Below are 16,323 nucleotides of genomic sequence, written 5' to 3'. Positions count from 1 at the left end.
AAATTTATTTTTTAATTGAAGAAAAAGTTTTCGGGTGAAAATCTTGCAATGCTAACGACGATCTTTTGTTTTCTTATATTTAGAAATAGCCTCAATGGTTCATTTATATGTATTCATAGTGTTTTTTGCACTTAAAATTTGATTTGTATTGCAGAAATCTTCTCAAGAAACTTCCTAATTCGATAAGGCAAGTTTCTCTATAATTTTATTATTGAGACGGCATGCAATATCATCAGAAAATGTTAGTTGGTTATTCTAAATTGTATTTACTTTAAATTTTAGAAACATTCTTTTATTCTTAAGGTAAAGTACCCTTTATTCGACCGGTTCCTCTATTCGACCGGTAGATTTATTTATTCAATTTAATTATATTTGCTATAATATTTTGTGTATGATCTAACATTAACAGGTCAATTATTCTTTAAATAATACGAATCAGTGACAAATTCATAGAAATTGATGAAATTCACCATCAAATATTCAAAAATTGACCCACCGGTCGAATAGAGGAACCCGGTCGAGTAAGGGTACTTTACCTTATTTACAATATTCAGTAAAATATTTTTAATAACATTTTAAAATAACAATTTTTATGTCGTGAAAAGTGGCGCACTGTTTTGAAAAGAAAAACAGTATTTTAGTTCTCAAGAACAGACATGTACTAAAAGAAAATGTCCAAGAGAAAGAATTTGCCTTCTCATTTTGCAATAGAAAATGACTACATGGTGCTATTCCAATGAAAAATGTAAATGGGAAATTTTCTGGAGATCATTTGGGAAAACAAAGAAAAATTGGTAAAGCAGATGTACTTGATAACAGCCATGTACTAAAATATTGTCCGGGAGAGAGAATTCTCCTTCTCATTTTGCAATGGAAAATGACTACATCGTGCTATTCCAATGAAAATTAAAATAGCGAAATCTTTTGGATATTTTATTGGGAATGCAAAGGAACATCGCTAATACAGATGCACTTGAGAACAGTCATGTACTAAAAAAATGTCCAAGAGAAAGAATTCTCGTTCTCATTTTGCAATGGAAAATTACTACATGGTGCTATTCCAATGAAAATAAAAAGGGGAAATATTTAAACATTTTTTTGGAACACAAAGGAAAATAGGCAATGTAGATGCACTTGAGAACAGTCATGTATTAAAAAAAATATCCAGGAAAAGGAATTCACCTTCTCATTTTGCAATGAAAAATGACTATATGGTGTTATTCCAATGAAAATAAAAAGGGGAAATATTTAAACATTTTTTTGGAACGCAAAGGAAAATTGGTAATGCAGATACATTTGAGAACAGTCATGTACTAAAAAAAATGTCTAGTAGAAAGAATTTTCCTTTTCATTTTGCAATGGAAAAAAGACTATCCTGCTATTCCAATGAAAAATGTTACTGAGAAATTTTTTGGACACTTTTTTAGGAAGGAAAATAGGCAAAATAATCACAAAGGAAAATAGGCAATGTAGATGCACTTGAGAATAGTCATGTACTAAAAAAATGTCCAGGAGAAAGAATTCTCCTTCTCATTTTGCAATGGAAAATAACTAACATGGTGCTATTCCAATGAAAATGAAAAGGGGAAATCTTTTGGGACAGTTTTTTGGAACACAAAGAAAAATCGGTATGCAGATATACTTGAGAACAGTCATGTACTAAAAAAATGTTCATGAGAAAAAATGCTCCTTCTTATTTTGCAATGGAAAATGACTATATGGTACTATTCCAATGACAATTGAAAAGGGGATTTTTTAGACATTTTCTGGGAATACGAAGGAAATTCGGTAATGCACATGCGATCTTTTTTTTAATTTTTGGAGATGGTTTTTAGAGATTATCCCAGCGGACAATTGACCACCCCATAGCAAAAGAAAGCGGAATAGGAATAACAAGCGAAAAATTCCTCGGAATTTTTCAGTATTTTTCCTTGAGAAAATCCATGGAATTTTTCCATAATAGGTTCCAAGGAAAATTTGGTGGATTTATGCTGGATTTTTTTCTGTGGAATTCATGGAATGTTCGTGGATTTTTTGTGGATTTTTCCACCAAAATAAAATGGAGAAAAAATGAAGCTGTCACATGCACCTCGTGATTTTACTTCCGAATATTAAAGAAATAGCAAAGGTCACGGGGATTTTAATAAGTTTTACTGAATCAGCGATAACGAATTACCACTTTAGATAATAAAAAATTATTTTATAAGAAAAATACTTTTTCATAAAATATATATTAAATGGCATAAAACAGTATTATTTTAGGTTGGCGACCTATTTAATGTAATCACTTCAGTATTATATACAGGAAACGCAGTGTCGCATAATTAATTATATTATAATTCGTCGCAGGAGTCACTAAAAATGTTTGCAGAAGGTTTGAAAATAAATTTTCAATGTTGTCGCAACACCATTTTATTTGTTTGACATTCGAGAAAAAAAGGTGGAAAAAACATATGAAACCTATGGAAAGATAGTGGAAATTTCCATGTGATTTTTCCAGCTTATCCCGCGGACGTTTCACGTGTGAATTTCCGGCTCCAAATTCCATGGAAAACTTAGTGGAATTTTTGCGTCAAATTCCGCGTATTTTTGCAATTTGGACTCTAGTTTTCCACTGGAATTTCCGCAGAATTTTGCTATGGGGTACTTTCCACTGGCCCAAAACTCTTACCAGAGCTGTTAACATAGGGGCCGTATCCTCCAGATGTGAGAGTTTGATTTTGTGGGAAAAGTCAACTCTCCGTGCGGAACTCGCCTATTACGTATCCACGAAATTTTCAATTGGAAATTTTCTCATCAAAAACCGGGGAGAATTCTCGAGTGGCATTCCCGGTGAAAATTTGACTAATTTACATAGAAAATAGGCAAAAAAATTAAAATACCGCGTTTTTTTTAAGTTTTAAATGGTTATTTCACCTAATAAATACAATTTCCGTATATTTATAATAAATTTCAATGAAGTTTTTTTTTCTTAATAAACTGTGCAGGAATTTCGAACTTTTTTCTTATTATCTCTTATAATTTTCTATTTTTTTGAGTTTGATACCAATCATTTTCCAAATTATTTATTATTTTAATATTATTTTGTTTCAGCTCTCGTAAATAAGAAAACGGTTGTGGCCATTTAATGATTAGATCTATGATTAACTTATTTATATTCTTAATAAATACGGAATTCAACAGATTTTTAGCAGTTTACTTGGCCGTGAACTCTTTAAAACTCTTAATTTTTGTTTTACCTAAAACCTCAGAATTATTAAATCGTATAATTTATAGGGAGTTTATCGTGAAAAGGTTTTTTTTTAGTGAGTTCAAATTGTTAGATCTCAAGAACCAACAAAACAAATATTTTAAGCAGCAAAATAATACCACTTATTATAAAATTAATAAATTGATAATAATTCAACAAATATTTAAGAATTTTGTAGTTACGTGTTCTTCCTTAAATTAGAAAAAAATATTGAGTGAGATTCTTGATATTCGCATCTTTATTATCCTTTTTTTATTCGACATACAATCTAAGAAAAAATCTTAACTTCTCTATTGAAAAACTATTTGCAATTATTTTCAAAAAAAAACGCAAATTATGAATGGGAATTTTTAAATTTTACGGGTATAGGGGAAAGTACTCTCCCTTTGAACGTTCATGCCTTCGAATATTGTAAATTTCTGTTGGTTTTTCTAAAAGAAATTACACATGTCCATCAAATATTTGTTAGCTTATTATCAATTACGAGTCTCCTCCAAAAATAGAGGGCCTAGTGATTCGTTTTTATGCTTTTTATAAGAAAAAATTGAAAATGGACTCAAAGCTTCATTTTAATATAGAATTTTACATGTGTTTTTTCCTATTTAAAATGATTTTTGGAAAAACGTGACTAGTGTGAATGATAAAGGGTTAATTAAGGTTGATTATCGTCAACATAGTTTTTCTCGAGAAGGATACTATTTTTGTGGGTGGTGGATAACTTTCAAAATCACCCATAGCTTGCCTTCGAATTTAAGAATTTCATGCCTTCGAATGCTTATCTAGCAACACTACCGCCATTTAATATGTCATATTTTATTCCATAACCTCACATTTTTGTATGTTTTGCTTCACATTGCGCTCGAAAAATCCTCAAGGATTCTAGTAGTAAAGCAAATACATTCACCGTCGCTGTTGACCAAATTCATCGTATATGTACTTACTTAAAAGTAGAATTATTCTTGTATCGTTAGGAAAATAGCAAATTTTGCAGCTTTATTTTCATTCCACCCCAATCGGAATGGTGATAGTGTAATGTGTTGTCTCTTTGAGAGTCTGGAAATGATGGTCCGATGAAGATGTTTAAAAGTCTTCAAATCGGTACGTTGCTACAGTTATTTCATTGCTCACCATGGTGATCTTGCAGGATCACAAAAAGGCAAGACATTTGGTTGATATCATTTAAGAAACAATTTCCAAAATTTTGTTTTTATTTGTTTCCGGAAACAAAATAACCTCAGTTTATTGACTTCAAAATGGCAAGAAGTATCACCCTTCTCTTTTTACAGTCGTATTTTAGGGTTGTTATATCGATAATATGGCTTTTCCAACAATTTATTCCTATTGGAATAGCAGTATTTCAGAAAAATTGGAAAAGATTCTTTTTGTTAGCGTTTTTCTCTGTACTGATATTTTCAGTGAGTGTATTAGACCTCAGGCTAATCAATAATAGATTGTTTAGTGTTTTGATAGAAATATTTTCCGAGAAAATTCTAGATTCAAAGGCATGTACCGTCGCATTCGAAGGCAAAAATTGTACCATGCCTTGGGCCAAATCGACGTAGAATTTTTATTTACCTCATTAAAAGAAACTAAGGGATTTCGAATGGTAAATTAGATAAGCATGGGATGTCAATTCACTGGAGATTTTTTTGATGTAATAAAAATTGGGATTCGATTTTCCCAGAAAAAATTCATCAAGTTTGAACTTCATATTATTTGTGGTCCAACCTAGAGTACTTTCCCCTATATTGATATGAATCCAATAATCTTTGTCAAATTGCTAAAAAAAAAAGAAAAATTCAATGGAAATTGGTTTGTTGTCAGAAAAATCCCTGGAAATTCACTTTAGCATTATTTGACAATTTTCAGAAAAAATTATACAAAACCACAAGAAAATGAGAAAATCTTTATACGTATAAATTCGTATTTATAATTGAATTGGTGCAAATGCAAAGGGCTTTTTTTTAATTTTTTACTGTAGTAAAATTATTAAAAAGAGAAATTTGGCATGAAATGCCTTTACAGTCATTTAAGTGTTAAAGAGGAGTCGCGATGAATAAATAGAAGCTTGTAACAATGTTATTTAATTGTTTATTTATTCATTGAATTTATAATTACTTCAGTATTCAGTGTTTTTTTGCGACCAAAAAGAGCGCGCGGAATGTTAAAAAAGGATTTCCACAAAAAGTTCCAAACGAAAATCTCACCTGATTCTCTCCGATTTTCGTGGATACGGAGAGAAAGCAAGTGGGAAAAATAGGAGAAAATGTCAAGGAGAGAAACTCGCGTAAAATCTTCTCTCACAAAGTGGAGGATACGGGCCCTAGTACCCAGAGCTGTTGGTTGTTAACTTTGGTCAGGTGGGCTAGGTCTTTGCGAATTGAGCTAGTGAGCCCTCTAGCGGCGAGATATAAATTGTAGTAAATGCGATTTTAGCGCCATTTGCGAGGGATACATGAAGTTTAGGTGTCCTGAAAAGTTGAAATTGCTTGCCATGTTCACATTATCTTTTATTTCTCATTTTTTTGTTTAGAGGATTTTGGTCATTTTGACCATTAAAAAACTTCAATGAGGGTTGTATTTGTTGTTTTCAGGCCCAAATTCTACCGGACAGATGCTGAAGTATTCATTGGATTTAAGCCGGCCATCGAGGCGTGCTACCTGGACTGGGAGGATTATCCAATAGCTGGCATAACGCATACTCAGGACACAAATCCCATGTATCATTGTCCCTTCACGTGCTTCAAACACTCAGACTCGAATAGTCATGTTGGTGTTGTTTCTACTTACGTAAAGAAACTTTGCTATTTACTGAAATATTCTCCTTGCAGGATTTTTGTAGGAAGGGCGGAGATTAATTGTGTTTTTTTTTTGGGGGGCGTTGGTTTGTTTTTTGCAGGTGAATTCAAGTCAGGCCGTTCTGATGAACAATGTTAAGCATTATCAGCCAATGACGGCTATTCACAATGCGACACTGAAGAATCGACGGGAGAGGTCCTACAGGGATCGCTGCTATGTGTCCAGCAGCAACAATAGCAATAGCAGTTCAGACAGTGTCAATGAACGTCTCAATTCGCATCATTTGGACGAACTGGGGCATCACCATGTTCGTGATGATGGGAATCGCTCAAGTGCCAGTAGTGAAGGATTCTGCGAGAATGAGAATGACGATGAGGGAATGGACAGTGGAGGGAATGCCGAGGGCGGCGGCGGCGGAGGGGGAGGAGTAGGGGGAGGAGTAGGTGCCATTGGGGTGGATGAAGTGGGAGGAGGGAGTGGTCAGAGGCAGGAAGAAGAGACCACGACAACGAATAGGATTGTAAGCATCGATACTCAGGTGGCTGCATCACGTGAATGTGATTCGGCTGGGAATTCGTGTACATCGAGCAACGATAGCTTGAGCAACACGGAAAAGTGTGGGCAGAGGGGAATGGTGGGGGAGGAGGAGGAGGAAGAAGAAGATGCAGGGGTTTGTGCTAAAGTGACACTTATGGTGACATCATCGGATGATGAGCATTTGCAGACAGTGGACAGTAGTACTAGTTGTAGTGTACATTTAGATAGTAGCCATGTAAATAGTTTCAATGATCATGGTGATGTGAAGCAAGAAACATCAACGCAGACAGCATCAGAAAGTGCCAATGATAGTTACAAGGACGCGGTGAGTTATATCTTCCTTTTTTTATCAACAATTTTAAATGATTGAGGATATTTTGGAAAAAATTATAGCTCGAAATTCAAAGTGAAAAGATTTTTAAAAAAAAAATTACTTAAAACAGATTTTTAGGTTTTTTAACACTTGGAAGGACCCTAGTGACAGCCGCTGCCAATTTAGTTTTCAATTTAATTTTTTATAGTGAAGAATATATCATTTCGCCTGGAGACCCGATTGAATGCGTGCAGAATTTATCTGGCTATTTTTTCGTTATAAAATTTTTAATAAAAATTAAATATTAATGTAAATATATTGCAAAAACAAAAAACTGCACTCGGAAGGACCAAGTGGCAGTAGCTGCCATATGCATTTTATATTGGAGTTTGACGTTCTGCAGATGTAATTTTCTTGATTTTTAGTGTATAAAAGCCTTAAAAGAACAAATTGAAAGTGTTTTTGCAAATTATTGAGAAGAATTATGGGGGAAAGTGACATGCATTTGAATGCGTCAGTTTTTGAATGCTTCAATTTTTCTCTTATTTCCCAAAGCTAAAATTCCATTTTGTTAAGCGAAGTTAATAGAAAATAGTTAATAGTATTAACTATTGTTCATATGTAGAATTTTTGCTTTGAAAAATAAGAGAAAAATTGAAATATTCAAAGGCTGCCACATTCAAAGGCAGACCACTTTCCCTGACGCCATGATTCTGATAAAAATGAAAACATCGAATGGTTAAAAATCTTTAGATACAGTACCCAAGGAGGTGAAATTTCTGATTCAGACACCAGAAAAGAACTGACTGAGGCTCCGAATGTTAAAATATATGTAAAAATATTAAAATATTATGTAAAATCCGATAAGTGGCAGCGGCTGCCACTTGGTCCTTCCGTGACACTTTTAGTTAGGGTTCTTCGAAGTGTTAAACTGTTGTTTAAATTCTGATTTTGAATTAGGAATTATTCAAAAATTATTAAATATTTGACTACTAAATTTTTGATGAATAACTGAGTCCTAAAATTTGGAATCACAAAAATTTTCTCACCAAATATTTGAGGCTCAAAATTTTGATTTGAGACAATCAAAATTTTGATTCAACATTTTGGTGAAATCATTAAATATTGACTACCAAATTTTTGACTAGTCCCAAAATTTGGAATCACAAAATTTTTCTCGCCAAATATTTGAGTCTCAAAATTTTGATTTGAGACAATCAAAATTTGAGTCAAATTTTTGATTCAACATTTTGGTGAAATTTTTAAATATTTGACTACCCAATTTTTGACAACTACTGAGTCCCAAAATTTGAAATCACAAATATTTTCTCACTAAATATTTGAGTCCCAAAATTTTGATTTGAGAGAATCAAAATTTTCAGTCAAGTTTTTGATTTAAAATTTTGGTAAATTAATTAATATTTGACTACCAAATTTTTAATGACCACTGAGTCCCTAAATTTGGAATCACAAAAATTTTCTCACTAAATATTTGAGTCCCAAAATTTTGATTTGAGAGAATCAGGAAAAATAAAAGAAAATTCACATAATTCGAAGGCATGAACGTTCGAAGGGAGAGTACTTTTCCCTACTAAATTTTTGTTCAAAATGAACAACAAATATTTCACTACTAAATATTAGGTGAGATTCTTAACAATCTCACCTACTATAATCCTAACAAAATTTCATGTCGTCCGATCGACCTCAAACTTGGCCAAAATGTGTTTCAGCACTTCCTGATCACGAATATATATGTGGCTAATTTACGTTCCCGGCCGCTCTTTGGAGCTTAATAGCTCCTAAACTAAAAAAGATATCGACTTGCGGTTTTCGGCAAAGGTTATATATCGGGTGAAAATTGCAACTTGGTGCATTGACCCCTCACCCCCCACCCCTCCTTCCGCCATTTTGAAGACCCCCCTTTTTTTGTTTTCTCAAAAGCTCCGCCCCTATGGCATCGAGCGGGCTCAAATTTTAGTATGTTATAGCTGGGCCTTAGAGCTTTCCATCAATACCAAACTTAAGGTCCCCCGACCCCCCTGACCCGAGCTATAAGGGTCCAAAAAAAATTTCTTAAAATGGCCATAACTCCGGTTCTAATTGTCAGAATTTAAAAAAGTGAGGGCTTTTTGGAAAGCTCTCGTGAAATGCCACTTCCCCTTCTAACATCGCAAGTTCATAAAACCACCGCTAGGGGCGCTATTATTAAAAAGAAAATTTTTAAATCTTATAAGTTAAATAACTCAAAAATTCCATTGTGCATCGAGCTGAAATTTTAGTATGTTGTAGCCGTTGATTATACCTATCAAACAAAAAAAAACTTAAGTCGATCTAAAACCCCTGACCCGAGCTATAAGGGGTCAAAGTTCGAACATTGACCGGCCTCTATCTCCGGTTCTAACTAACATAGCGACATAAATTTTACCTTTTTGGTTTCGTCTCAATGAGCACTTTCAGATGGAAGTTCAAAAAGTCACCACAGGTGGCGCTGTGATAGCGTCAAAATTCATCGAAATACAAAGTCACTTTTCTCGAAAACGGCATTGTGCAAGTTAATGAAATTTTAGTATGTTGTAGTCCAGTCTAGGACGTTTCCAAAATGGTGCGTATGTGCGCTGTGGTTAAAACAGAACCGGAGATATGAGGGGTCAAAGTTCACAAAATTCAAAAAATCATATCTCCGGTTCTATGTGACCGATTTTGATGAATGAGGGCTTAAACGAAAGATCTCACCAAATGCTACAACTTTCTAGAATATTTGAACTTCGTGGGACCAACACCAGAGGCGCCACAGTCGAAAAACCAATTTCAATATCACATAACCTCAATTATCTCGACTGTCGCTGAACCGATTTTGATGATTACTTCAGCATAATTGTAGAGCACATTTGTCTCTACATTTCGTCCATATATAATTTTCCGCTCAGACTACGCTATCACTCCGATTTTGCCGTTTAAGTGTGAAAAAATTGATTTTTCCAATAATAACGCTTTGAAATCACTCAGATGTCAATTTGACTGCCTCTACTCCACCAAGACACTTAAAATAGGGGTTTAAATGGAAAGTCCCACAAAATACAATAATTCTTTGATATAGTTAAAGTTCAACAAATGACTACTTGGGGCACTCTGGATGAAAAAACGAGTTAAGAAACAAAAAACCTCGCTTATCTTGGCTTCTGAGTAATCGATGAGTTCAAGTTCTACGGCAAAATTATAGAGAACATTCTGGTCTACATTTCACCCATATATCACTTTTGTGCCAGTTCATCCAAATCCTTGATATTTTGGTTTAAATACAAAATTTGTATAATTTCACGAATTTGATTCAAGATAACTGAATGGCGTCTCCCAACTTCAGCTCCAAATCGAATTTGCATGCACTCCGAGTTAGCTCACGTTAAGAATCTCACCTACATAAGCCGGTTAGGATTATCTGTCCCTTTTGATAACGTCTGAGTCCTAAAATTTTGATCTAAGTTTTCGAATAAAAAATTTAAATCAAAATTTAGAAATACAATTTTGATTACCAAAATTTTGATTCAAAATTTGATTTAAGTTTGAATCAAAGTATTAAATTAAAACTTTGATTCAAATATTTCACAAAAAGTTAGTCAAACATTATCAATAAAAAAATTGATTCAAAATGTTGACTTAATAATTCGACTCATTTTTTTTAGATCAATATTTTGATGTAACAATTGAATCAAATTTTTGAGTCTTATATCAAAATTTAAAATAATTTTTTTTTTACTCAAATATTTCATTCAAAATATTTACTATCAGATATGTTTTAAAGCGGATTTTATGGATCGTCTTGTAACAATTGATGAGATTTATATCTTTTACTATGAATTTAAATTGAAAAAAAAGGAACAAGAAAACGTTTACAGGGAACAGATGCTCGATGGTCAGTTCCAAAGTGAATCAAAATTTTGAATCAAATTTTTGGATTAAAATTTTGCTGAACAAATATATTTGACTGCCACATTTTTGTTGACTACTGAGCCCCAATTTTTTTGATTCCCAAATATGTGTGTCCCAAAAATTTTAATTTAAGATTTTGAATCAAAATGTTGAGTCAACATTTTGAACAGCAAATAATTTCACTACTAAATTTTTTGATGACGTCTGAGTCCCAAAATTTTGATCTAAATTTTCGAATCAAAAATTTGAATCAACGTTTTGGGACTCAAGTCAAGAGGTGAAAAGTTTGATTAGTGAAATATTTTGTGATGCTTGATTTAAATTTTGAATTACAATTTTGATTACCAAATATTTAAGTCCCAAAATTTTGATTCAAAATATGCTTCAAGTTTGAATTAAAATATTGAATTAAAAGTTTGATTCAAATATTTCACTTAAAAATTTCCAATAAAAAAATTGATTCAAAATATTGACTTAATAATTTGACTCAAAATTTTTTTTAGATAAATATTTTGATGAAATAAATGAATAAAATTTTTGAGACAAAATTATATGAATTTTGAATCAATATTTTTACTCAAATATTCCACTCAAAATTTTGACTAGCAAATATTTCGAAATATTTTTTCAAACTGATTTTATCATCTTGTAACAATGGGTGAGATTTAGATTTTTACTGTAATTTTAAATTGACACAAAAACGTAGCACTAGATAGATGAAAATACTGGATCTTTCTTGATTTTGAATTATTGAAGATTAAAGGTCAACCACTTTGCAGGGCCCATTTTTCTACCGATTTGGTTAAATTTGGATATTTTGGACAGATATTGTAATTTCCGAAATTTCGTATCCGGCTGCATCGGTCTTCATCGGTAATGAATCGGTTAAGTACCGATTTTCTTAATTTTCAAATGCTTTTGTGATTTATTAATCAATTTGATCTCCAGTAGACCAGTAAGCACCAAAAAATTATGCGAAAAACTAATTCACGGAGAACTCTATCTAGTGATTCCGAGCATTCCGCAAAGCTGGGACGTTTTGCCATCGTTTATTTAGACAAAGGACGGGATTATAAAGACATTTTTCTAAATATCAAAATAAATTTTACCTATTCCAGTATCCATTTTTGCCACCAAATGTCGCTGCTGTCGCCCAAAACTGCCTTAAATAAGGACTTAATAAGTACTTACTAAGGTCTTTTCTAAGGTACTACTAAGGTACTTACTAAGGTATGGGCAATGCCTTTAATTCTAGGGGAATGTAGGCATGGTCCGCATACAGTGAACCTTCAAACGACGCGTATTTTTATTGTTTGTAAAGTTTGTCATTAAATTAAATAGGAATTCTGTAATAATACGACAATGTCATATGACAAATTTTCGTAGTAAATTCGGGAGAAAAATAACAATAAAGCCCAGTTATAATCGAATGGACTTTGGAAGAAATTCTGTGATACTGATTACTGTCATACTGTTACAGAATTCCTCTACTAGGTCTTGAAAACAGAAAGAAAATTCGTATAGTACACTTGATTGATTCTAAGTCTGTCGTAGTGACAGTTATAAGCAAAACAGCACTCTTATAAGGATCTCTAAGGATTCTTTAAGATTGAGTTTAACTTTGAATTTGGGGCTATAATTTTCATGAAAATTCTTTTGAATTACTGAAATACTTACCATTCTGCAGCCTCAGCCATCGACCTCGAAAGAGTGTCAGTCTGAGGAGGCAACAGCAGATGCTGCAGCTTCCACGGTAACTCAAGTGGAAGCTGTAGAGACTAGTTTGAGACGTCCGTCGAAGGAGGAGAGTCTATCGAGCTCGGAATCTATCGATGAGTACAATTACTACTATGACTCGAAGGCATCAGCCTCGGGAACAGTTCCCATAGCATCGGGCTGTCATTCAGCCTGCGATCCACCGACGTATGAGAGCAAATACAAGCCTCCTGAGCCGAAGAGTCAGATCTTCTCGAATCTGAAGCCAACGGAAGATGCCTGGGATATTCTCTTTGCCCGGGCTGAGGGATTACATGCTCATGGGCATGGGAGGGAAGCTTGTATTCTGGCAGTACGTTTGGCTGAGGAATTGCTGGCCAATCCGCCGAATTTGATGATCGAACTGCCGCCGCCGCCCAAGAGGAAAGGCGGAAAAAAGCCCACCATTCACCCGTTGTCGCATCAGATGAGTGTCCTGGCTTCTGGGACGCTGTCCAAGTGCGCTTTTCTCTGTACGGTTTTAGCGGAGAATTCTGAACACTATCACCTGGCATTTCGTATTTGTTTGTTTGGTCTGGAGATGCCAAGGCCGCCGGCCAGTACGAAGCCGCTTGAGGTGAAGTTGGCCAATCAAGAAGCGGATTTGCTGGCTCTGCTGAAACGTATTCCACTGGGGCAGTTGGAATTGAGGGTGATTCGGGAGAGGGCAGAGCATCTCAGGGATTGTACTCTGAAGTCTCGAGGAGAAGCTCTGTTGCCCATCATGTTGGCCAGTTTTATCTTCGATGCTCTGGTGATGCCTTCGGTTTCGGGGAAGGAGAACAGGAATAAGGTGATGAGTATGTCGTACAGGCTACCGACGGATGAGAATCTGGGTTTTGAGGCAGCTGTGGCTGCTCTTGGGCTGAAGGCTAATGTCTCAGAAGCTGAACATCCGTTGCTGTGCGAAGGTACAAGGCGTCAGAGGGGAGACCTAGCATTGACGCTGCTGTACTACTACAAGGATGAACCACGAAAGATTGCCAAGATTATGGAGAAGCTGCTGGACAGGGAGATTCATGTCCTGATGAAGACTCCTCTCCTGCCGGCCTACTACTCAAACAATCCACCCATCCGGACGGTGGGGCAGCAATCGAGACGGGATGAGCAGGAAACAGTTGCTCAAATGATGACAGATCCTCTGCAGGAGTACGGTGGAAACAGGTAAGAAAAGCTACTAACTTTAAAATGAAACATATTCCACATGAAATATTAAAGAAACACTATTGACGAAGAAATATCGAAGACGACATGGTGAAGACGAAATTAGTAAAACAGTTTTTGAATGTGAAGTAATGAGGACGAAATATTGAAGACGAAACGTTGAAGACGAAATATTGAAAACGAAGTAACGAGGACGAAATATTGAAAACGTAGTAACGAGGACGAAGTAACGGACACAAAACGTTGAAGACGAAATATTGAAAACGTAGTAACGAGGACGAAGTGACGGGCACGAAATATTGAAGACGAAACGTCCAAGACGAATTATTGAAGACGAAACTCTGAAGACGAAATATTGAAAACGAAGTAACGAAGACTAAGTAACGGACACGAAATGTTGAAGACGAAACGTTCAAGACGAAATATTGAAGACTAAAACGAAGTAACGAAGACGAAGTTACGAAGATGAAATATTGTAGTAATCCAAATCTTATGGATCACTCTGTAAAATTATTTGATGGAATTTAAGATGATCTGTAATGATCCATATTCTATGGATCACTCTGCGAAGATAATTTATGGGAGTTGACGAAGATCAAGACCAAAGAGAAATTAAAAAGAGTTCGATGGAGAAATTTTCACTTGGAGAATGACAAAAAAAATAAGGAACCATCGCGCAGAGATAATTTACGATCATAATTTATGAGATGTCCACATCTCGTGGGTGCAGGTGCAGTACAAAAAAAAATAGAGACAAAAATAGCACACAACCAATAGTAAAATAAAAAAGGGAATAACGCAAACAGCAGTAAGAAAAATAGGGTTCAATGATTGGAGAATAGTGTCTTCTATAGCTGAAATTATGGTATAAAAAGGCTGCCGAAATTAGTGTAGTTGTTCCGTTGCCAGTGACTTCTCTTGAGAGCACTGGTTGTAATCCAAAGGAGTGACATAAATACTATTGGTGCCCAATATATTTGTTATTCATCATCCGCTGAACCGATCCTACTGGAGGATTTCCTGAGGTTATCGTGCACTTGGAAAAAAGTTTCGATTTCCTAAAATACCACGGCACAACAATATTGAAGATGAAGTGTTGAAGACGAAGTAACGGACACGAAATATTGAAGACGAAGCGTTGAAGACAAAATATTGAAAACGAAGTAACGAAGACAAAGTAACGGGCATGAAATGTTGAAGACGAAATGTTCAAGACGAATTATTAAATTGAAGACGAAATATTGAAAACGAAGTAACGAAGACGAAGTAACGGACACGAAATATTGAAGACGAAAACGAAGTAACGGAAACAAAGTAATGAAGGCGAATTATTGAAGACGAAACGTTGAAGACGATATATCGAGGACGAAGTAACGGACACGAAATATTTTAGATGAAACCGAAGTAACGAAGACAAAGTATTGAAGACGAAATATTGAAGACGAAATATTGAAGACGAAGCGTTCAAGACAAAACATTGAAAACGAAGTAACGAAGACCAAGTAACGGGCACGAAATGTTGAAGACGAAACGTTGAAGACGAAATATTGAAAACGAAGTAACGGGCACGAAATATTGAAGAGGAAATGTTGAACACGAAATATTGAAAACGATGTAACGAATACGAAGTTACGGTCACGAAAAATTGAAGACGAAAACGAAGTAACGAATTCGAAGTAATGAGCACGAAATGTTGAAGACGAAACGTTCAAGACGAATTATTGAAGACGAAACGTTGAAGACGAAATATTGAAAACGAAGTAACGAAGACGAAGTAATGGACACAAAACGTTGAATACGAAATATTGAAAACAAAGTAACGGGCACGAAATATTTTAGACGAAAACGAAGTAACGAAGACGAAGTAATGGACACAAAACGTTGAAGACGAAATAGCGAAAACGTAGTAACGAGGACAAAGTAACGGACACGAATTTATTGAAGACGAAACGTTGAAGACGAAATATTGAAAACGAAGACGAAGTAACGGGCTCGAAATATTGAAGACGAAAACGAAGTAACGAAGACGATGTAACGAAGTCGAAGTAACGGGCACGAAATGTTGAAGACGAAATATTGAAAACGCAGTAACGAAGACGAAGTAGTGGACACAAAACGTTGAAGACGAAATATTGAAGACGAAGTAACGAAGACGAGGTAACGTGCACAAAATGTTGAAGACGAAAACGAAGTAACGAAGACGAAGTAACGAAGTCGAAGTAACGGGCACGAAATGTTGAAGACGAAATATTGAAAACGAAGTAACGAGAACGAAATATTGGAAACGCAGTAACGAAGACGAAGTAGTGGACACAAAATGTTGAAGACGAAATATTGAAGACGAAGTAACGAAGACGAGGTAACGGGCACGAAATGTTGAAGACGAAAACGAAGTAACGAAGACGAAGTAACGAAGTCGAAGTAACGGGCACGAAATGTTGAAGACGAAATACTGGAAACGTAGTAACGAGGACGAAGTAACGATTACGAAATATGAAAAGCGAAGTAACGAAGACACATTACGAAAGACGAAATATCGAAGACGAAACGTTGATATCGAAATACTGAAAACGAAGTT

At 34.9% G+C, this 16,323-nt stretch overlaps 1 protein-coding gene across 4 annotated transcripts in view; it reads left to right on the top strand.

Annotated features, from left to right (window-relative positions):
* Positions 1-16,323, top strand: part of LOC129806464 (zinc finger SWIM domain-containing protein 8 homolog) — a 40,515-nt gene that overhangs the window by 14,709 nt on the left and 9,483 nt on the right. For 2 of the 4 annotated variants that reach the window (XM_055855079.1, XM_055855077.1), the window contains exons 5-7: positions 5,845-6,040; positions 6,150-6,911; positions 12,514-13,745. In XM_055855079.1, coding sequence (XP_055711054.1) covers positions 5,845-6,040; positions 6,150-6,911; positions 12,514-13,745 — 2,190 coding nt within the window. The remainder of the gene's footprint in view (positions 1-5,844; positions 6,041-6,149; positions 6,912-12,513; positions 13,746-16,323) is intronic. The other 2 variants (XM_055855080.1, XM_055855078.1) reach the window with 2 other exon arrangements.

This window comes from Phlebotomus papatasi, chromosome 3, assembly GCF_024763615.1.
Source record: "Phlebotomus papatasi isolate M1 chromosome 3, Ppap_2.1, whole genome shotgun sequence".
Taxonomy (NCBI): domain Eukaryota; kingdom Metazoa; phylum Arthropoda; class Insecta; order Diptera; family Psychodidae; genus Phlebotomus; species Phlebotomus papatasi.
This window is presented reverse-complemented; position numbering and strand designations above follow the sequence as displayed.